This window comes from Eurosta solidaginis, chromosome 4 (genome assembly GCF_040869045.1).
Source record: "Eurosta solidaginis isolate ZX-2024a chromosome 4, ASM4086904v1, whole genome shotgun sequence".
Taxonomy (NCBI): Eukaryota; Metazoa; Arthropoda; class Insecta; order Diptera; family Tephritidae; genus Eurosta; species Eurosta solidaginis.
The window spans coordinates 60,995,875-61,020,240 of NC_090322.1; the positions used below are offsets into that span (position 1 = coordinate 60,995,875).

A 24,366-nucleotide genomic window follows, 5' to 3' on the forward strand; every position below is an offset into this window, starting at 1 on the left:
AAAAGGGAGAAAAATTGCGAATGGGCAAAATGTGAATGCGAAAGTCAAAATATACATGCGAATGTCAAGATACGGAGTACCGATTTTGCGATTTCGCGTATTTTTTCTTTCGCATCGCAATACAGAGTAGGCCCCCAGCTGTCCCGTGCTGCCACCTTATACAGTTGCGCCATGAGACTTTCTTTCAGTTTCGTTATGATTGCCATCAAATAGTCTAACTATATATTTGCACTTTTCAAATGTTTAACCTCAAGCAAATGCTTAATTGCTTGAAGCAAAGAGGATAAATACAATAAGAGCCGTCTCTCGTTATTTTGTGGCGAGTATCTCGCTGGAAATTGAAAAGATTGATGTCGAATGTTTTCTGAGAGGGACATTTTTAATTGTCTCTAATTTATCCATGCCGTGTAGGCCCCTTGTGCAACTGTGATTTTTGGAAAGAGAATTAAATAAATTAATTAAATACAGTCGAAAAATAAACACAAATACCCCACGAAAATGTATAGAAGACATTTATAAACATCTCGCCCAAAAAAAAGTAGCGACTACCTCTCAGTATACATCGAGTAAATGCCAAAAAAATAACGAGTGACGCCTCTTATTGTATTTATCCTCTTTGCTTGAAGTTGTTTCAACTGTTGGTGTTGACCAAAAAAATAGTGTACAAAATGGGATGTCAGAGCTATTGTGATTTCAAAAATAATAATCAGTGCTGCTATTTATTCAAGCTAGATTTTGCATTTTTTCTCCGTTTAGCTTGAAAGCAGCGATTTAGCTTTAAGCTTTGTTTCAGGTTTTTTTTAGAAGATAAACAGTTTTATGTAGATTCAATTTTAAGAACATCGAATATATTTGGGCTAGATTTAAAAAATTTGAGGGGCTAAGAACACATAATGTTGGCATTATGGTAGACAAAAATCGAGGCGTAGTAACTTTAGGCAATATCAACTTAATATTTTCGTTCCGTGTGTTTGCCACTCGATTCTATGACTCTTTCATCTGCTTCTAAACCGCTTCCGAGCGAAATTGGTTTTTTTGATATCAGAAACATTTAACTGGTTTTCTAAGTCCACATGTAGACGAAATAGTTATGCAATGATACATATATGCTGCTTAAAATGACGGACTCGAGCCTTTGCAAATCGCATCCATACGAATGAGATAACTTCTTGTTTTTCTGTACTTATTTGAAAGATACCGTTGTGTGTAAGGCTTATAACTCACATAAAGTAAAACTTAAGTAAGGAATAAGGTAGAATACATGAATCAATAACAAGAGGTTTGCTCGACAGACACATTTTTTGACAATAGCAGCCATTTTGCTCCCATATCGAATTGACATCCGTTAACTGTGTTGTTTCTTTGCTAGTTTTCGAAAAATATTAGTAGTAGAAATAGGAAGCAATCAGTTTAAAAATACCGGATAAGTACTGAACTGCATAATTCCTTAGAACATTTTTTTTTTAATTTTATAGTAAATTTATTAACTATTGCCCCTATTACCGTTTACAACTCAACTCTGGTTGGGTTGAAATTTCGCAATTTGGTATTACAGATTACAACTCAACCTGTCAAAAAAAATTTCGGTTGAGTTGTCTAGCCTTACAACTTTTTGTGGCATTGCCGTTTACAACCTTGTGTTGGTGTAGTTGTCAAAGACGTCAAAATCTTACAACTGCTTACTAGCAGTTGTCTCATACAATTTTGCAGTTGTTTTGAAAAAAATGTTACGTTTTAGAAGACGGTTCACCACCTAATTTTTAACAAAAATTTTCAAGGTCAAAAGACACGTTTCGACCTCCGATTTAAGAATCCGAAAACAAAAATTGTAATTCTTTACGACAGCATGACACTGCTAATACGCGTCCAAAAATATCGAGAGAGGTTCCAAAAGACGCGTATTTATCTCGAGAACCGAAGGCGGAAAATAAACATTTTATCTGTGTCCGGAGATATTTTCAGTTGAAGTTGGCGATTTTCATGTGGTTGTTGTAATGTTGTTGTCTTTTTTCGGTTTGTGTTTAATATCTTTTGAACGAGTTAAAATTTGTATTTTCCGCCTTCGGATTATTAATACTGATGTCAAGACGCGTCGTTTAATACCTCTCTCGATATTTTTGGACACGTATTAGCAGTGTCATGCTGTCGTAAAGAATTACCACAAAAATTAATTCTAATAAAATCTAATTTCATGTGGTTGTTGTGTTTTGCCAGATTTTTTGTACACAGCACTGCAGAAAGGTGGTGGACCCAACCAGGATTATTTTTACGAATCGCGGCCAAAGGCCGCCAACGCAGAGATGTTCTGTGCAAAAAAACTGTGGACCGGGCCTCATATTTTGGACCCTCTCGGGCCATTTTGTGGGTCTTTGTAAATATCTTTCGAAAGAAATAAAATTTTCGCTTTCGAATCCTAAAAACGGAGATGGAAACCCATCTTTTGATACCACCTTTGATAAGAGTTAGATGGTGCACGGGCTTATAAAACGTTACCAAAAAAAAAAACAAAAAATTTAAAGCCGGTAGTTAAACCTTTTTTAATCAAACAATAATCAACAGTTTTGTACACATTTCTAGAAAAACCAACGTTTAAACGAATTACATTGAATAACTTTTTGACTTTATGTAGCGACATTCCATAGTTGGACGAGGCTGGTCGCAGTTCGGATGCAGCCAAAATAGGTGAAATTATGCGAGTACCATTGATACTAATCCCTACTCCTGGGAATCCTATTTGAGTAAAATACAGTTTTTTCTGTTAGGGTTTTAATCTACTTCGCACAAATACGCTCCTCAATTATATCTAAAACCAGTCCAACACCAAAATCATTTCCACAGCATATTTGATAGCAGCCGTCAGCAAGGAATCGGAGTGTGGCGCATAATTTTAAAATACGAACGCGTATGCGGAAATCGTTCTTAATTTTGTTTAGTACTGAGTAAAATGCTTCCTTTCCAATCTGCAAAATAACTTCATATGAAGCTCATTATTTGTCACTTAAACATTTTCTTACTTGGTGCTTGGTAGTTCCAAGGGATTGGAATGATCACGCAAATGTTTCCGTATTCGCGACATGTCAATCACCAACATTTTCGCCAGTTTAAAATAGATTTCATATAACATTAATAAAAAAAATCACATTTGAAAATGCTTAAATTTCTGCCACAAATTGATCAGCTGTTCATTTATCTGTCAAATCGTCACTTTCTTAGCTTGGCAGCACCAATTCAACTTCAACTGAAATAAGTTGTAATTCGTAATACCAAACAGGAGTTGAGTTGTCTGAAAGTTGAGTTGTTTTAATTACAACCCAACCAAGTTGAGTTGTGTACCGTAATAGGCCCTTATGTCTCGATCTATAAGTATGGCTGAACATTGAACATAGGTAATTTTATGAAAAGTGAGGACACCAAGAAATCGTGCACTTTCGTAAACCTATGAATATACGAAACTTAAACTAATTCAAAATTCATCATTCAACTTCAAAAACTCGACTAGTAAATCGATCCTCTTATAAATGTCATTAGTAAATAATGGAGATGCCATAACAAAATGTACTCATTGGGCATGTTAACTTAGAACAGGAGTCTACTGGTAATACGCGTCTAAAAATATCGAGAGAGGTGACTTCGACAACAATAATCCGAAGACGGAAAAGAAAAATTGTATCTCTGTCCGGAGATATTTGCAGTTGAAGTTGGCAATTTTCATGTGGTTGTTGTAATTATTTTGTGCACTGAAAAAGAGTTTGTGTACAAAGGGATTTTGCACGCATTTAATTTTGATTCCACCTCATTGGTTGGCCCGCCAGGGTAATTTTTTATAAGCTCGGCTGAAGGCCGCCAACGTAACCCGGGTTCATTTTTCGGTTTTTCGTGAATATATTTTGAACGAGCTAAAATTTTTATTTGCGCCTTCGAATTATTTGCCGTCTTCCAGTGAGTTTTACAGCTCCGGCTCACGCTCAATTCTCACGGGAATGCTCTGGATCATTGAGAGACTTGAGAAGCAGATGTCGTGAAATTTTCGCACACGTGAAATGTAATAGGCAGATGTCGCCGCTGTTTTTCATTTAACTCATACGGCGAAAGGCTAAGCAGCGACATCTATTTCTGAAAAAGTAGGTTTATTAAAGGCAGCGTTTCCAAACTAAGATGAAGTAATTAACAAATTATCTGGTTCACAAATTGAACCAGACTTCTATCTAGATTTATCTGGCTCAAATCGTTGTTGTTGCATTTACATGCAAAATTATTTATCTGGCTCAGGATTTTGCCACCGGATGATGGCTATTGTTATCGAGGTCAATACGCGTCTTTTGACACTTCTCTGGATATTTTTGGGCGCGTATTAAAAGTCGACCTTCTGTTCTATTAATTCCGTATGTTCGGAACATTCGTGTCCATTTAAGAATTTGGGGAATCGGTTTATATTTGAAATATTATGTATATACTTATTTGATATATTCGGACCTCGTGAGGTAGTATCAAAAGAACGTATTCCGAATATTCTAAATTAACGGTTTATCCGGAAGGCTTCCATGAATACATAAAGGAAAAGAGCTTTCCGAAATTTCAGAAAAAAGGTGAATACTCCCTGTGTAGAGCTCTTCTGTCAAAGTCAAGGTGGTAATATAAAGTTCTAAGACAATAAGCCATTTTTATTTTTCGTTTTGTCAGTTCATTGCGGCTGCTGAGTAGCGTATCACCTCATGTCGGCTGCCTGTTCAAAATCGTGCTATCTCCAAATATTTTTCAAAGATTTCCCAATTCAGGGTTTGTCACAAAACCGCCCTATATTAGAGTTAGCTTTAAGAACGCTTCATCTCAGAATGCTTTTCATTAACTCCCTCTTATAACAAAATGCATTGAACTTATGCTCATATAGGGAGTTTTTGTAACAAATTTTGTGATAGTGCATTTTTGAATAAAATTCTGTACGGAATTCTTCAAACAATTTCCGAAAAAATGACCAAACCAACATAAATTTATCAATTCATGAAATATTTAGTAGAAAATTAATTATTTCCCCAAAAACTTTTGGCATTTACAAATTTATTATCAGTAATAATATACTAACAAAGTGACTTTTCTACTACAATTTTCACTGAAGGATATTGAATTATTCCCCGTTTTTCTTACTTCGTAAAAGCAACCCGTCCAGATTTCTTAACTTGGGAGTTTCAAAGATCTGTCATCATTGAAGAACAAACCTCTAGTAATTGAATCATGGGTAGAATATAACAACTTTATTATAAGGCTTATGGACCAACAAAAACAACGCTTAGTATTGGGACCTTTTATATAAGGCTTATATATAGCCCACCTAAAATCAGGCTTACATAAGCTTTTATAATAACGAGGTTGAATAAGGTTGGCGTACCATAGTATAACCTTATTATAATTTTTATTGCACAAATAAAATTGCTTGGACTTATAATATGACACCATTTTACTTAAAATTCCTTTATTCATATTCAAAATAACCTATTTCAAAACTTTATTTAACCGGGGGTTACTTATCGACAATGGTTCGGCCAGCCCAGAAAGTGTAATGAACATATTCCCTAAAAAAAATCATGTCAGACATCGGTTGGAGTCGCCCTCACTAGGGTAGGCACCTTGTCGTTGGTGTGAGGGCTTAGCCGAACTCCATAGCGCCCGACTATGAGGCAGAGCTGTTTAGGCACTGGCAAAATTTACATGCGACTCAGGAAAAGAAGTCCCGAGGATAAAACCCCTAACACGCTAGAGGTGGGCGAAGTCGAAAAGGACCTCAAAAGCCTAAGGGAAAAAAGACAGGTCCCCGACGGGAGGTCCCCGACGTCACCACGAACGTGCTAGAAGAGGACCAACCGCTAAATGGTGCTGTGACTCGCACAGAGGAACACCCGGCACAACAGTCACGAGAGGCTGAAGGGGGCCTCGAATACTCTAAACCAAAAGGGCAAGGGGAGGACGACGACGTCAAGACGAAGCTGCCGCAGGGGGACAAACAGCCCAATGGTGCTGCGAGTCCTACAGATAAACCTCCAACACAGTAAAGTGGCGTCGAGCGAACTCCTCCTAACCCTTGAGGAGGGTTCGTTCGACATGGCGCTGATACAGGAGCCGTGGCTCTCATCGGGAGGAAAGGTTTCTGGACTTAGCGTGCGCGGGTTTGGCGTTTACTACGCGCAAACGGAAGGACGGGTGCGAGCTGTAGTAATGGTAAGGAAACAGCTGCATTCATATATGCTGCCTAATTACACCACTGAGGATCTCGTAGCGGTGGCCGTTGAGCAAAAGAATAAACAGGCATTTATCCTGGCGTCCTGCTATATGGCCCATGCTGCGGAGGTTCCACCGATGGAGTGCAAAAGCTTATACAGGAGGAAGGGCGCAAAGGGCGGTTGGTCATAGGCGCAGATGCAAATGCGCACCACAGTGCGTGGGGAGGAGCAGATACGAACGAGAGAGGCGAATCTCTGTTTTGTTACATCCTGCAAACCAATTTGCAGATAGCCAACAGGGGAAATGTCCCTACATACATTGGTCCAACATCCAGCAATGTTCTGGATATTACATTGACCTCCGAGCGTGATATATCAAGATATGATTGGAGGGTTCTTGATAGACCATCCTTCTCCGACCATGTGTATATCAGCTTCAGCATCCCCCTAAAGAGGGTAGAGAAGGGAGGAACCTTTAGAAAACCTAGGTCAACGAACTGGACTAAATTCCAGAAACATGTAGAAACAAAACTGGGACAACCCAAAGAGGTTGCTAATGTAGAGGAACTGGAGGAGTCGAATGAATTCCTAACAAGGACCCTTATGACTGCGTATAACAAAGCTTGCCCTCTAAGAAGATTCAGAGGAAAAGCAAAGCCGTCATGGTGGAGCAATGAGCTGAGTCTTCTAAGAAGACAGGTAAAAGAAATGTTTAAGCTCGCAAAGACCGCGGAAAGCGAAGCGTGTCGGGACGAGTACAGGGATCTACTGAGGATCTACAAGCGTGAAATTACCAGGGCGAAGAGAAACTCATGGAAAAGTTTCTGTACGGACATAGAGTCCTCCAGCGAAACGGCACGGTTGAAAAAAGTCCTAGCAAAGGGAAACATAGTCCAGGGACTAATAAAGAAAGAGAACGGGGAATGGTCACGTAATAGTGAGGAATCCCTTAAAGTGCTTCTCGATACACATTTCCCAACGGGAGACGGTTTAGAAGAGCCAGCAGACATCACTCACACTTCGATCACGGAGCTAGTAGTGCCGGGCTTGGTGACCGATACCAAGATCCAGTGGGCAGTGAAGACGTTTTTTAAGTTCAAATCGCCGTGCCCAGATGGTATATACCCGGCCATGCTACAAGTCTCAAGTAGGGCGGTCGTGGAATGGCTTAAAATAATATTCGATGGGTGCATACGACTGAATCATGTACCGCACTCTTGGAGAACTGCTCGTGTAGCTTTTCTACCAAAGGCGGGGAAGATCGGTCACATGTATTCCAAAGACTATAAACCCATTAGCTTAACATCATTTCTGCTCAAAACTTTTGAGAGGCTGATAGATGTGTACATAAAGTCCAACGTGGATGAAAAGCTGCTCTCCACAACACAGCATGCGTACACCAAAGGCAAGTCGGTAGACACCGCATTGCATAGGGTGGTAATAAGCATAGAGAAATCCCTGGAATACAAGGAGTATGCTCTAGGAGTCTTCTTGGACATTGCCGGGGCTTTCAATAATGTTGCAAAATGGGCGATTATGGATGGTCTTAATTACATTAAAGTACATCCTGCCTTAATCAGATGGATCGGCTGCATGTTAAATTGCAGAAAGATTACATCACAATGGGGATTGTACGAGGCCACGAAATCAGTGGACAGGGGCACGCCGCAGGGAGGGGTGCTATCACCTCTGCTGTGGACGCTGGTCATCAACCAACTGCTCAGGCAATTCGATGAGGGACCCGTAAAAAGTACGGCTTACGCAGATAACGTTGCAATTGTCATAAGTGGAAAGTGCCTTCCAACGATTAGTTCTTTGATTGATCGGGCGCTTCGGGATATTCATACCTGGGCATCTAATGTCGGGATGAAAGTCAATGCGGAGAAGACGAATATGGTCTTGTTTACAAAGAGGTACACGGTCCCAAATTGGACCAGGCCTAAGTTAGGAGGGGTGACCTTACAGGAGAAACCTTGCACAAAATATCTAGGAATCATCCTAGACAGTAAGCTGTCATGGAAGCTCAACGTGGAGGAGAGGGTCAAGAAGGCCTCAACGGCACTCTATGCATGTAAAAGAATGCTGGGGTGAACGTGGGGTCTATCGCCCCCTCTTTCTCATTGGGTTTTTACAGCGATTGTAAGCCCTATTCTATACTATGGAGTTCTTGTTTGGTGGGAAGCCGCACAAAAAACAACATATCTCAAAAAATTAGAGGGGAATGCAGACTATCGATGCTTAGCATTACGGGAGCCCTGAAAATAACCCCGACGGCTGCACTGTATGCCATTCTGCACATCCCACCTGGAGACCTGGTAGCAAAGAACAAAGCGCTAACGACCGCAACCAGGCTCGGTACTTCGGGGCAGCTTGAGCGCCGACCATATGGCCATAGTAGTATAGCGTCATCAATCGCAAGACGAACAGACTACATGATTCCCTATCTGTGCTTCGAGGGAGATCTTAAGGCCACAATAGAGGTGGACGGTTGGCGCAAGGGTGCGCAAATGGCGGACGAGGCGATACATGTGTACACAGATGGTTCCAAAATAGTGGAAGGAGTGGGGTCTGCGGTATACTGCGCTGATCCGGAAATAAGCAGATCCTACAGGCCGCCGGATTACTGTAGCGTTTTCCAAGCGGAAATATTAGCCGTAACCAAAGAAGTGGAAACCCTGAAAGGGAATAGCTTAAGCTGCAACCGTGTTAACTTTGACGGGTCCTACGTATGCCCTAAGGTATATGTTGGTACAACTAAGTCCAGACTAAAATCAAGGATTTCCGCGCATAAATCAAATTTAAAAAATGGCGACCACCCTAATGAAAACAAAACAGCTTTAAGTCAGCATTGCAGAGAAATCAGGCACACTCCAGATTTTGAGAGCGTAGCAATAATGCAACAGGAGAAGCATTACAACAAAAGATACACACTTGAGATCATTGTAAATTTTACCAAGTAGCGCAACTAACAGCTGATCGGTGAAAATTCGCACATTCACACGCACAGTTCTCGACTCAGTTTCAAAAACAAACTTTAGATTATTTAACTCAAATTTTAAAGTGAGACAATCCTTACGAATTTTGTGTTTATAGAATATATAAGGCGTTTTTATTGTTATTAAAACAATACTTTTATTTTTATTAAAGCTTTTATCATTTTTTTTTTAACTTTGAAAAGACTCCGAACACCATTCTTTCATTATATGACATTCGACTGCCTAGTCCACTGCCTTCCACTCTATTCGCAACAAATCCTCTATTTAAAGCCGGAGTCATTGGTGCCGTATGTCGTATCGCTGTATCCGTATCCCTAACGTAATCAGCTGTTTATCGTTACGACGGTAAACCAAAACCCAATTGGTTGGCTACGATACGGCAGGGATGCACCTTAACGTTAAGCTAATCGTTTATCAAAAAATTTCCACCGTTTCCGTTGAAACACTTCGAAATATTATCGATAAAGAAATTATCAAGATAAATTGTATCTCGTTTTTATCCGAAACGAAAAGCTTTCGTTAACGTTAAAAACGTTAACAAAAACGTGATACTTTATGTTTGAATTGTGCTGGCAATGCTATAGCCAGGGTGAAGCCGTAAGGTGGTAACAACGAGCGCACATACACACACAAACTCCATATAATTTGTTTGTGTAATTCGTTGGTGGTAATGTCAAAAACACTCTGAGAAATGTTCGTACTGTCAAAATTCATGAGAAAAGTTGCAATCAGCTTGGCTATTGCTTTCACCTTTAATGACTCCGCTATCAATCAGCTTTGCCAGCATAGTTTGAAATTAATAATGAACATAAACGATTTGATTCCGTTTTGATATGGCAGAAAACGAAACGAAATCATTTCGTTAATTTGACGTTTTTAACGTTAATAAACGAAACGAAATGACTTTGTTTCGTTTATTAACGTTAATTATCGTAACGAAATGATATCGGTTCGTTGGTTAAGCATGCCTGCGATACGGTTACGACCTTAGCGGCACCAATAATCGATTGCATTGATTCTCATAAGGTTGGTCGAATCAGCTGTTAAAAGGTTACCGATACGGTCACCAATAAAGCACCAATGTCTCCAGCTTAAGTTGCCAAACTATATAGTAAACAATGTTTGAGATGTTGTTTATTATTAATGAACCGAGAGAGAAACGAATGAACTACAAAGCAGATACGGAAAAATGCGCGTCGGCATACCGCCAACCATGGCGGAATGATACAAGGTGGCAGCATGGAACAGCTGATTATCCACTTTTTTTATTTGATTTGATACATCAACTTCCGGCGCAGTACGATTTGACATTTGTCCATCGAATTTACAAAAACAAAGTACATGGGATTTTTATTTATGTTTGTAGGTATGTCGCCATGCTGCCACCTTGTATCGTTCTGCCATGCCGCCAACTGATCAACAGGAGCAACAGGAGAGCACTATGAGAGTTTCGCCTATTATTTAGTTAGTTTAATGTATTGCTGTTTGTGTAAAAATTTGTTTACCATTACTGTATATTTTTTTATGTTTACTTTTCGGTTCTATTGCCTTCTTGTACTTATGTTTAATATTGTAAAATTAGTCGACAAGCTACACCCAAGAGTGTAAGTTTATAAATAGGTTTTTATATGTTTTATGATTTTAATGTTTCATGTTTGTTTTTTACAGTCTTGAGAATGACCTCAGATTGAGGTCGAAATATCGACTAAATAAAATTTAATATATATACATATACATAAAATCTATCCTGGTTTTAATCTGAATATATATGGGGTATTCCATCCCATTTCGACCAATTTTGAACCCGACCCCTTTGGAATTGGCTGACAGTTTTTCTTCTTTTTCTAGCTTACGAAAGACGTTTTTCAGAAGTTTTTAAAATTTTTTCATCCAACTCAAAAAAAGTTATGGATTTAAAAAAAAAACACCGTTTTTGTTTTCACAATGCTACAACTTTTTCAAAAATTAACCGTTTGGGATCTTTTTTTTTTAATTTGTTTTTAAATGTACTTTTCGGAAAATAATCAAAAAAATTTTTAAAGTTTTTTTTGTAATTTTTCAGTTTTTCGAGATTTTTCGAATTTAGCCCTTTTTTTCTCATAAAAAACTTCAATCAATTCTGCAATCATCCCCACTAATCCCGGAGTGGGCCGAGAATTTTTTTTTTTTTTATTTAATTGAAAAAAAAACTTCAAAATTTTTTTTGTATTTTTTCCGAAAAGTACATTTAAAAACATACTAAAAAAAATGATCCCAAACGGTTAATTTTTGAAAAAGTTATAGCATTTTGAAATAAACACCGTTTTTTTCAAAATATTTAAAATATGTAGGTATATGGCCTCGAGCTCGTTAAATATTTAAAATTTATAAATCTAAGGCCGAAAATAATCAGAAGATAATTTTTTTATAAATAATTTCAATTATTTGACAAAATGTTCACCGCTTTGACAATAGCGGTGCCAAAAAACGGTGATGAACGAGTTTCTACCGTCATGACGACTGTAATATTTTGTGCCCTGTCGCTATATTACGTTACGGTGAACTTCAGCGTCTTCTTAGTTTCCCCATAATTACTTTTACACTGCAACATTTTTGACAACATACTCTACCGCTATGTAACGGCCGCTATATAGCGGTACCGCTTTCGAGGAAACCAAGCCTTAAGCTACAAGTTTGAAACTTGGAATATAGCTCAGAACCCGATGGCAATGCAATAATAAGAAATAAAAACTCCGATAGGTGGCACATGGATCGAAATATTCCAAAAAATCGTATTTGTGGTCCGATTTGGCTCATATTGATATTTTTGACATATGAAGAAAAAATCGCCACCAGGTGATCGAGATATTAAAATAAAATAAATAAAAAACATTTTTAAGTTAAAAGGTTTTATTGAAAGCAATACTTACATTCAGTAATAATAATCCTAAACGATAGAAAATAATTAGGTAGGTCTTAGGTACTAGTCGTCAGACTCCTCATAAATCTAGGGCGCTGATCAGAAAAATAAATAAAAGCGTGGGTCGCGTTAAATTTTCTAATGGTAGTCAAGCGCTTACATCTTTATAAATGATATTTTCATATATGTATAAGTACGATGAACTGAACCTTAATTAGGTTATGCTACGCCTCACGTTTTTAGAAATTTCACGCGCCCAACGCTTTTATTTATTTTTCTGATCAACGCCCTAGATTTATGAGGAGTGTGATGAGTACTAGGCCGGGTCGATTTGTGGGGAGGCAAAAAAATCGCCCATTGCTCTGTGAAAATCATATTCTAGGGATCAAAATAAGAAACTTTGCCGAAGGAACCATACCTCTAAAACGAATTCTGATGTCCCCCCCCCCCCCTTTGGGTCGTAGGGGCAAATTTTGAAAAATCCCACTTTGAAATGCCTATGTTTTTTTCTTTTTGGAGTTTATTTTTCTCTTTAGAAATTTATTTAGTCAGAACATATGTAAATGAAAAAATGAATTTAACTTAGTAATAGAAAAGATATTAAAAAAAATTATTAGAAATTAGCGTTTTTACAACCCCCTTTTAAAACCAAGGCATCACTGTGATGCATTTGCATGTCGTATACATAGTTGTGTGGGTTTTTTATTCAACCGTTTTAAAAAATGAAGGTATCACTGTGACACAGTTGCAGATCGTAAAATTGCTTGTGTTGTTTTTTTTAAGCCACCACAAGACACAGAAAGTAGAATTAAAATTGCCCCTACCCAAAAGTTCGATCCAAAGGGGGGGGGGGGGGGGGGGGGGGGGAAGGGGGAGGGCCCTCCTTTAGGAGTATAGGAGTGTTCGAAAACTAATCTGTATTCATACAAAAAATGTGCTCCAATTAACGTTGCGATGTCCTAGGAAGTAGTAGGTGATCCCACTCTCGCTTTGTTTGTGAGTATTCCATAGAGTATATACGAGAGAGTACTTTCCAAAGTACTTTCACTGTAGTACTCCATGGAGCACCCACAGAGGATCATATGCCAAAGTACTAAAGAGGAATTGTGTCGGAAAGAATTATCGAAGTGAATTTAATTTAAAATGAAAGTAAATGAAGAGGGGCAATACAACTTTTATATTTTATACTACGAATATTCTTATGTTATTTAGCATTTGCGTGAATAAATAAATTAATATTTCTCTATACTATAGTATGTATACATAAAACCAGTGCGCGGTTGCATTTTATCAGAGTTGCCATAGTAAAATTTTATTATAACTCTGCAAAAATTGTTGGATTACGTGTTCCATTTTCTTCATGTTGGAGTACTCTAACAATACTCCTTTGCAATGCGTTTGCGGACCACCATCAGCCGATCATTGCTCGTTTTTTAACGACAGTGATCGCGACACGATGACGATCGAACAGAGTTGCCAAAAGTAAAATATTGCATGCAAATAACTGATAATAAAATTTTGCTATGGCAACTCTGATAAAATGCAACCGCGCACTGGTTTTATGTATACATACTATAGTATAGAGAAATATTAGTTTCATTATTCACGCAAATGCTAAATAACATAAGAATATTTGTAGTAAAAAATATAAAAGTTGTATTGCCACTCTTCATTTACTTTCATTTTAAATTAAATTCACTCCGATAATTCTTTCCGACACAATTCCTGTTTAGTAATTTGGCATATGATCCTCTGTGGGTGCTTCATGGAGTACTACAGTGAAAGTACTTTGGAAAGTACTCTCACGTATGTACTCTATGGAATACTCACAAACAAAGCGAGAGTGGGATCACCTACTCCTCTCTCAGGTCGTCACAATGTTAATTGGAGCACATTTTTTGTATGAATACAGATTAGTTTTGGAACACTCCTATACTCCCAAAGGAGTATTCCTTACATTATTTATGGAGTACTCGTGTTTTTTGAAGGGTAGTAGATTGCTTACATAAGCGACGGACAAGGTAGGGTGATATTCCGAAATAAAATTAAAGGTAATTCTATACGACAGCATAGAAGGCGGAAAATAATTATTTTCTATCTTTTAGGATTATTATTACTGAATGTAAGTATTGTTTTCAATAAAACTGTTCAACTTAAAAAATTTTTTTAATTATTTTTTTATTATACCTTTCATGAAAATGAAATAGTATATTAAGTCTGTCATCAATCTCGAAACTGTAAGTCATTAAAGTTTTTAAATTAATCAGGTTGACAATTCGGTTGGATTTAGCCATGTTCGTCTGTTCATCTGTCGGTTTGAATGCAAAGTAGTCTCCTAAATTTTGGGTTACCTTGATGAAATTTTGTGAGCGGGTATATTTAGGTGTCTGGCAAAACATATGTCGCGACCGGCTGGTACATCTGTTCTCTATATATTACATACATCCGATTATTCGCATATTACGAATCGAATAAAATTATTGCTCAGCTCCATACCTGAACAGAGCAAAGCCCCATCTTCTTATTTAATTTTGAAAATTAGAAGAAGATGAACAATTTTTAGCACTTCCTTAATATAAATATGTAGATCAAAACGCAGCGGAAAATTTTGATTATTTGGGATATTCCCGTACTCTCTAAAGCTTTATGAAAGGTTAACAAATTCTAATCTTCATCACTAATATCAGCTTTTTTTTTGTTGTGAACCATCCATTGCGTGAAAGGTAGATTAAGAGCGTCTGGGATTTTGTTCACATATAGTTTGGCAACTTAAATTGAGGTAATGTGGCGAAAAGAGTGGAAGGCAGTCGAATCGAGTGCAATGAAGAACAGCAGGAAGTGCCGAGTTGCATTTCATCAATATGCCTTCAATCTTTGTATCAATATTCAGGATATATGTATGTAGAAAAAATAACTAAACACTTGAGTATAAGTCAGCATTTTTTCCTTATAAATGCAAATAAAGTGTCGTAAATGCTATATATTATAAAATTATCACAGTTTATGTCTGTTTAAAAATTTACCTTGAATTTCCCTAAAGATTTTCGTAATATAGCCATTAGAGATGTTTGTGTGTGTGTGCTAATTTTGAACGATCAGCGGTTAGTTGCGCTACTTGGTAAGGTTTGCAATGGTCTGATATGATCTGGAGTTTTCAGCGTTTTGGCGTCATTTCGCAACCTATTTTTGGTTAAGATCAGTGTGTATACAAGTTTTGAAAAAAAAAGTTTTTTTTTGCTCTCCTGAACATGACTTTTTTGTAGTAGCAGTGACAATTTCTTAACTCAAAACACGTTTTGGGTATATTATTCTACATATAACGAGCTAAATTTTAAATGAATGAATTAAGTCAAGCTTATCTATGTTTAGAAAATCGCATTAAATGGGGTAAAATATTTCATAATTCGAGTATTTGTATATGGTCAGTTGTCCAGAGCAAAAGCGTATGTATGTATGTAAATAAGAATTTATATATTTTTATTTGTAGTAATTGGCTGGTATGCACTTAATTATTATTTATATTAATTTGTATTTTATTTTTTCAAGTATTTAATTGCATAAATATGTACATATGTATGTACACTTTTGTAGACACAAATTATTATTTACGCGTGCTACTCAAGAAGATGTTTTAAAAACAAATATACTTACATGATTCCTTATGTTGTTGTGATTAAATGTGATATCAAAAAATATATATGCACACACATTTACATATATAGAGTAATTATTTTGTCAAGAAATGCCGAGATTTATATGTACATTTTAGATGGACTGTGGGGTTCCAATCAAATTTGTTTTCTTGATTAAAACAAATTAGCTATTTATTTTTAAATTCAACTTGAGTGGCAATATGACACCGACATTAATGACTGAAATGTTAATTATTTTACGAATATGCAAAATCAGAACAACGCCAGTTAACGAGAAACTCAAAATCTTAGCTACAAAAATATGTATACTGGTATATTGACTGCTGAGAACTCAGCGAACTTATGACAAACGCCATATCTCAGAAAAAATTCAATACATTTTGAGCTGAGATAGGGGTTTATAAAAGAAATTCTGAGTTTGGGCGTTTTTGGAAAAAAATTTCAGCTCCCGTTTCTCAGACTGATGTGGGCATTTTTCATTAGATTGCTTACATAAGCGACGGACAAGGTAGGGTGATATTCCGAAATAAAATTAAAGGTAATTCTATACGACAGCATAGAAGGCGGAAAATAAAAATATAATTTGGAGATCAAAACTATATCCGTGCAAAACACTTATGTTCACAAAAAAAAAAATAAATGTAAAGCGCGATAAGCTCTAAGGCCGAGCTTCTCTTCCAATTTGCGTCGTGCTCTTCTTGATTTTCCCTACAAATTGGCCGGACGGGACCTACGTGTTTATGCCGACTCCGAACGGCATCTGCAAGGCAGATTAAAAATGGGAACCTAAATTTTAACCGTTTATTAGTTCAAGAAATTTTTTAAACTTCTTTTTTTACAAGGTTGGAGACCTCTTAAGTTACAACTTTTTTAATTTTCTATAATTGAAATTTTATTTAGTAATTTGGAATAGAAGTTATTAACCACCTGCCATAGCTGCGCAGATAGAACCATACTGATGAAGGCTTTGCAACCTTTAGAAATGGATCTATCTGCGCAGCTGCCACAGCTGCCTGAAAATTTCTAACTTCTATTTAAGAATTCATGAGCTTAACACCGGCTTATAATAATTGAATTTCAATTATTATGTTTTCTAAGAGAAACTGAAAAGAAAGAAACATTTACTGGCATATTGCGATGGACCCATTTCGAAAACCGCCAACGTAATCTAACTTCTGTTCCAAATGAATTAATAATTTTTCAATTAAAGAAAAATTGAAAAAAATACAATTCTTACCATTAAAATTATTGTTATAGGTCTTGAGCTCGAATTCGCACCCGGAATCCCTTATCAATAGGCCTATAAAATCAAAAACAATGGTAAGAGTTTGTTTTCAATAAATTAGACAATATTACATATGATTTCCAAAAAACTATTCCATTGTATCACCCAGAAGTAATAGTAAGTTATTTTATTATGACACTGATTGTATGCAAGTAAGCAACTTTTTTAATTTTGTTGAAATCTTTTTTTATAGATAATCTTATGAAGGATAATTTTTGTCACAATTTTATTGACCTTCGACCTAGTATAAATTTTTTTCATGTACCGGAATGATAACGAATTTTTAAATATTGTTTTTAATTATGTTTTGAACAATTTTATTCATTTTTACCTGGGAATTAATATAACTTCACTCTAATTTTTTTGGCTAATTTGGCGGGACTTTGAATGTGATTTTTTTAACAAAAGATCAACAGTGCGAATGAACAACATATTTTTGAAGGCATTCAAAATTATATGTAGGCGGTAGACTTGCCTAGCAATCTAAAATGAACATAGTCAAAAAAAAAAATTTACATATTTAAATAACTGTCTAAATCCAAATTATATTGGTATAGGATATCTATACCTTTTCCTGGTGTACTTCAGAAAACTTAATTTGTACTTCAGAATAGTCAATTGTACTTCAGAAACCGTAAAATTAATTTTAGAATAATCAATTGTGCTTCATAAAAGTAAATGTAGACTTCAGAATAGTCAGTTGTACTCAGGAACGGAATTTCTGATTCTGAAGTAAAGTAAAAGACTTCTGTAGTGCCACTGAAGTACAATAAGTGGTTTCTGTAGTATAGTTTTCGGTTTCTGGAGTGCCACCTAGCGCGAAGAAAGTATTTGATATCCATAGCCAGCACCCGGGCGTGGTAAGCGAAGCAAATTATCGATACAGGTTATCTGGACATACAGTGGCATCCCTGATTGGTGTTGTTGTAGCGATAAGCACATTCCCCGAAGATCCTTTACCATATATAGCTCCGGAACGTTGCGGTAACAAGCATCATTAAGGTACTAGCCCTACCATCTAGGCAACGATTTAATATGAACACATTAAACCTTGCAGGCTATCCCAAACCCCCCCCCCCCCCCCCCCTAGTTCCATGAGAAACTAGGGGTTGCCAGAGCCTCGGCTGCTAAAGAAACAGGATTTGCCACGGGTATGTAAGGTTGAAGAACATCGCTGGTGGGTGCCAGTTGTAGAAACCCTTTGGGGCAGCGCTCACAAGATCTAATAGGGTTCAATAGGCGCATCTATGAATGGTGCTCTCCAGACGAGCATCAAACTAATGTAAAGAATGTAGATGTTATATGCTGATTGTGATGATTCCGCAAACAACGCGTACCACGTCGGAACCAGCCTTCTTAATATCACGTATTGCGAAAGACTAAAGCCTAAAGTCGAGGAATTGATTGCATCTTACCAGTGAGGCCAGACCTGGAAAATCTCTTATCGGCCAGGTCTTCAATATATATTAAATCCTGCAAAAGGCTTAAGATAAGACAATTGACGAGCACCATCTTTGTGTCGACTTCAAAGCAGCTTTTGATAGATGGAGTTGATGGTAAGCTCTCATGCATTAACCGCGAAAACATTGTCAGCATTAGATATCAAAAGAAGAATAACTCTTGCCAACAAGTTATACTTTTGACCTAGTAGGGAATTGAAAAGGAATGGCCCTAGGAGTGTTCGAGAGGAAAGATCTTCGGTTTTATGACCCAATCCGTGATGCCGACGGCAAATTATTCGTATTAACACCCGATTTAAAAGCAGAGGAGGGGGAGCACCTAAACTGCGTTGGGAAAAACAGGCGGATTCAGTCTTTGACTCAATTGGCGTCAGTTAACGCGAAACAAGGATAGCTAGCATAGCTGGCCAAAATCGCCTAAGTGATAACCCAAAATAACGATGATGATGAGAAGATCGAATAGACAGATGTTTTTCAGAACAGGTGATCTTCAGCCCGCAATCACCTGGAGTTTGAAGTTGTATTAATATGTATATTCCCGAGAGAAGAGAACGGTTTCTTAATACTCTTAGAAATTTGAAGAAAGCACTGAGAGGGATACGTAGTATAAGGAAAAAAGAGAGGTGACATAAAGTCAACGGCCAAAAGGTAAATTGACGTTATGACCTCCTCAAATGATTGTTGAGGTAATGTCCGTTTGATCTTATGACCATTTCGAAAAAAACCATAACCTTATACAGCAATTTAAGATCAGCACAAAAGCAAAAAACTTCTGCTGGATTGGTAAGACTTGGTTGACTACTGAGTAGAAGGTTGCCGCTTAGAAAACGCTCTATCTCAAAAAAATTTTGAATAACGCCCCAGGAGCGCCGTATTTGAAAACTAGAAAAAATAAGAATATAGCGGAAACATTTCCGCTTTTAGCATTTTAAAAGAAGTAGCGAAATAAATTAATTGACCTTATGGCCAGTTGAAAAAGAATTGACTTTATGACCATTTCGGAAAAACAGAATGGATATAATGTTATTGTAACCATTTGGAATTTGACGTTGTCACCATTTCATATGATCATAACTTCAACTAACTTTGTGGTCATTTGAAGTGGCGATAAGGTCAATTGACGATATGGTCCTTCACCATATGTTATCCCTCCAAAAAAAGAGGTATCTGCAATCCCAACAAATTTACAGGTATTTTTGCATTTTAATAATAATAATATCGGCGCTATTTCTTTTAAAAAATGTTTTCTCCCATGTTAGATTCAAATTCAATATTTTACACCCAATATTTCTAGAATGATACTTGTAGTGAGTACCTATACTTATTCGATACTTTCGACATCGTATTCCAAAGTATTTATTCCATGTAAACAGCTCAATTTATTTAATTTTAAATTAGCAAGCGTTGCTATAAAAAGTTTCTGTCCTTGCAGATGATGTTCTCGCAGCACACCAAGAATTTTCATAAGCTGCTATGCATTAGCTTGTGCGTGATCACTTTTGTGCTATCAGTGGAGCTTTCGTCTCATTGTACGGAAGCTATACCTGTACTACCCGGTGGTAACGGTGAAATCGAATTCAAACGTTACTGCAGTACTAACCTCTCGGATGCCATACGTCTGATATGTGGCGGTCGTTACTATTCGCTATCTCGTAAATTTCGTAAGTAGTATTGCACATAAATACACATAAATGCCCACAAATAAATATCCATACATATCGAATCACAATTGACAAAAAGTCTCAAGCGGAAGTGTGCGAATTTTGTTAAAATAAGTCCAAATAAATCATCACTTCCTTTTTTTTTGATTTTGATACTCCTTGGTGCGGAGTGAAGTTTCCAATTGTTAAAGCCTTCTTAAACAGCCAGGTTGTCCTGCAAGTATTTCTGTTGTTAGCAGATCATTTTATATTTATTTTCTTTTCAACTTGTTTGGAAAAGCCTCAAACGAAGAATTATTGAGAAAAAATAAATAAAAATTAAATTAAAAATATAAAAACTTCTTTGAGACTAATTCAATTAACCTTTAGCCATATGTATAATTCTAATTCGATATACTTTACATATATTTTACCTTGTTTAATTTTTTAACCTTGTTTTTTTTTTTTTTAATTAACAAGTTTTCTATGAGGAGTGTTTCATCCCAATAAGTTCCCCATATTCTGAAACACTTTTTGTTTTTTAATTTACCATATTTACTGAAGATTTTGTAGCGCACTATTTTCTGATTGTATTTGGAATATGGTATGGTACGCAGTCTCACTTACATTGCATTGTGAGCAAACACCTGAAATTCCTCTGTTGAATTTACTTAGATAATAAGGACAGTATGTGTGACCTAACAAAACCCTATTTAAAATTTTAATTTCTCTGCATTCTAAATTACATTTTTTGTTTTTGAACCACGGAACCCTCACTAGTTCACCTTACAATTTTTAAACCATAGTTGTATCTTTTCTGGCAGTTTTCCGCCAGCAAATGCAATTTTCACTGTCTGTGTGTTGACGGATTTTAGTTTGTCTCCTTTGTCCCTGCGTTGAATCCTAGACGCAGCCGTAACTTAGACCTCAGATACCAAGTTATTACAAATTTCCTCCGCTGAAAATTCTTCAGTACCTTATAACCCCATACGTTTCTACAAAATAGCTGGGAATAAATGGTTTTACCTCCATTTCTAAAAGTTTTTCATTTTGGATCATAAGATAAGCCCACTCTTCATAGTAAGGTTATCAAAAGTAGTAAGGTTACTAAAACTGCATACACACCTTTGTACTCATAATCAAAAAAAATTGTGTCCCTATCCTTATTGTGCTTTTTGTTTTCCTCTAAATTTACATTACTCACCCTATTTACTTCAGACATATTGCCAACAATGGCCATATTTTCTCTCTGTTTGCTCATTTGCAGTCTACCTTCGGGATCGCCCCTTTGGACACACCATTACCATCTACATTTACCCCTCAATACCATTAGTTACTTTGACTGTACCTTTTTTAACTAAAATGCTTCGCATCGGAGGCATTTCTTTTGCTGGCTTAATTGGATGAGTTAACATAGCATTGTTAGCTTCCTTATGCCTGTTCGCTTTAGTATTTTGGGTTCCCAATCTTGCATTGCGCTTAATTCCGATGAGGAATCCTTCACAATAATCTGAACCACTTCCATAGCGATACATGTAACGCCCGACGCCGAAGCGTCCGCCATTTTGTAGAAGCCCCGAGAAACTTCTACAGTTGCTTCCACAAAAAAGAGTCGACTACCTCATCCAGTATAATATAAATACTTACAGTACCAGGATTCAGCAATTCACCACTTCTGTTTAATTAGATATTTCAATCAAAATCAAAGAATTTTTATTTGTTAAGAGCTGTCACTCGATACTATCGAGAGAATTGCCCTAATTTTCTACACTTACTGAAAAGTTCGTATCGAAGATATGGACCAGAAAACAATAAAAGAAATTAGTACAGAAAAGCACTAAGATTAACATACTTTAACAGAGGCATGGCAGCCGAGTGGTTGGAGGATTTGTCTTTAACAAGTACCCGAAAAAAAATCGCCAGATAACGAAATATATAATTCAGGCACCGCTGTGTTTGAAACAGTTTTATTTATATTTTATTATATATTGCTTGGACAAAGTTCAATTAACGGGAAAAGTATGGCTCGTTTATTCCTTAATCGGAAGCTGGTCGTTTTTTGTTTTTACAAAATTATCGATATTTTAATTAAATTAAGCACGTTATTTTTATTAAAAACCAACCAATTACATGTAAGCATACCCGTTCCACCTGAAAGGACGAGTATCAGTGTGTTACATACATACAAACCTACAAAAGCAGCCACTTTTATTTCACAAATCAAACCGGTAATGAATGTTAATACTTTCTTCAAACTAACTAGTACAGTTAAATCTTGAACGGAACTCTTACAAGAAACCTAAGCCATTTTAAGATTCCAACCGAAAATCCCGAACTAATGGCAGCTTTACGTATGTTGGATAGGGATGGGGCTAATACTTTAATAAATGGACATATTGGACTGGACGTTTAAAGGGTTGGATATGTGTAAATAGGTTAGTTCTGTAAATAAAAAAAAGGAATGTAACTTCCTTGGCGGCCACCGTGGTGTGATGGTAGCGTGCTCCGCCTATCACACCGTATGCCCTGGGTTCAACTCCCGGGCAAAGCAATATCAAAATTTTAGAAATAAGATTTTTCAATTAGAAGAAAATTTTTCTAAGCGGGGTCGCCCCTCGGCAGTGTCTGGCAAGCGCTCCGATTGTATTTCTGCCATGAAAAGCTCTCAGTGAAAACTCATCTGCCTTGCAGACGCCGTTCGGAGTCGGCATAAAACATGTAGGTCCCGTCCGGCCAATTTGTAGGGAAAAATCAAGAGGAGCACGACGCAAATTGGAAGAGAAGCTCGGCCTTAGATCTCCTCGGAGGTTATCGCGCCTTACATTTATTTTTTTTTTATTTTTTTAACTTCCTTGGATGCAATGCGAGTAGTATTTCGAAAATCTTTATACTTTCAATATATTCCTTCTTCTTGCATGCCAGCACTGATTTCTTACTATATATATGTATACAAATACATACTTACACTTTACAGAGAACTTATTAAATTTAACAAATTATTTATAGCTGATAGCGTTGGTATGGGGCATGTGTCCAGCCTAAAGCGATTAGCTGGCGAGGAGTCCGAATTGCGACAACCCTTTCAAGGTGCCATACACGAATGTTGTCGGCGTCCGTGTGGTTACTCCGAGCTTAAGTCATATTGCGACGCCGATTACTAAACTTGGATGAAAAACAGAGACAAATTTTTATAGAGGTCATTATAATTCCACCAATTTTCTCTCATACGAATTTAATTAATTTATGTTACGACGTACACATTCGTACATAAACCATAACCTCACTCATTTCAATCATCGAATTTGTTTCAACGATTTTACAATTATTTGGCTAAAAAAAATTAATTATAGGATAGATATTAGAAAGCTCGAATAAAATTGTGTAATTATTTACATATGTATGTTAAAACTTAGAATGTAATAGATTTATATGTCAATTAGCAATTAATTACATATGTAAGAAATGGATTATGCGTCCAATGTGATATAAGTATGTGAAAAAGTTAAATTATAATTTTGTTGTAATGATATGAATACTAAAATTAAATTTAGCAACGGCGTTGGATCAGTCAAAGATATTTACATATATGTACATATGTATGTATTTGAACAAAATGCGGGGTCATATGCTTATCAAAAAACTGAAATGTTGCATTTGGTTATAAAATAAAATAAAAATGTGACTTGTGCTGTTTACAAATTTTTTAAGAGTATTTGTTGAGATTAATAAGAGAAATTATGAAATTTCTTGTAATATTATGAAAAAGCACTATATATAGGTAAATTGAGTTTAGTTAATAAAAAAAAACAACACAATACGCACATAAACAATGGAATGTATAGTTAATTTAATGGAATTTAAATAACTCGCTATATACATAAGCATGTAAAAAATATTACAATTTTATATATGTAAGCAAAAGAATAGAAAATAACACGAATGATAAATAAAATTAAAGCTAAAATTAACTCGTATAAAGTATTAATATTTATTCCGAAATGAAGGTAAGTGGATTTTACTTTAGTTAAATTTATTACATTTGTTTATTTTATTTAATATTTTAATATTTTTTTTAATAATGACATCATGACATCGAAAAACGTCAGCTTTCTGGTTAAAAAAAAGGTTACATTGCACATACTCCCATACAGCTTTTTAAAGGTCTCCCTATTGCGCTCAAATTTTATATTTATCCTTTTTTTACCCAGGTCACATTAAAAT

General features: G+C 36.3%; 1 protein-coding gene across 6 annotated transcripts in view; it reads left to right on the forward strand.

Moving 5' to 3' along the window:
- LOC137249871 (insulin-like) overlaps positions 1–24,113 on the forward strand; it is a 36,141-nt gene extending 12,028 nt beyond the window's left edge. For 5 of the 6 annotated variants that reach the window (XM_067781862.1, XM_067781859.1, XM_067781861.1 and 2 more), the window contains 2 exons: positions 19,938–20,166; positions 23,152–24,113. In XM_067781862.1, coding sequence (XP_067637963.1) covers positions 19,938–20,166; positions 23,152–23,306 — 384 coding nt within the window. In that variant the 3' untranslated portion in view covers positions 23,307–24,113. Of the gene's footprint in view, positions 1–15,285; positions 15,495–19,937; positions 20,167–23,151 lie in introns of those variants that run through there. The other variant, XM_067781863.1, reaches the window with a different exon arrangement.
- Positions 24,114–24,366: the final 253 nt, after the last annotated feature.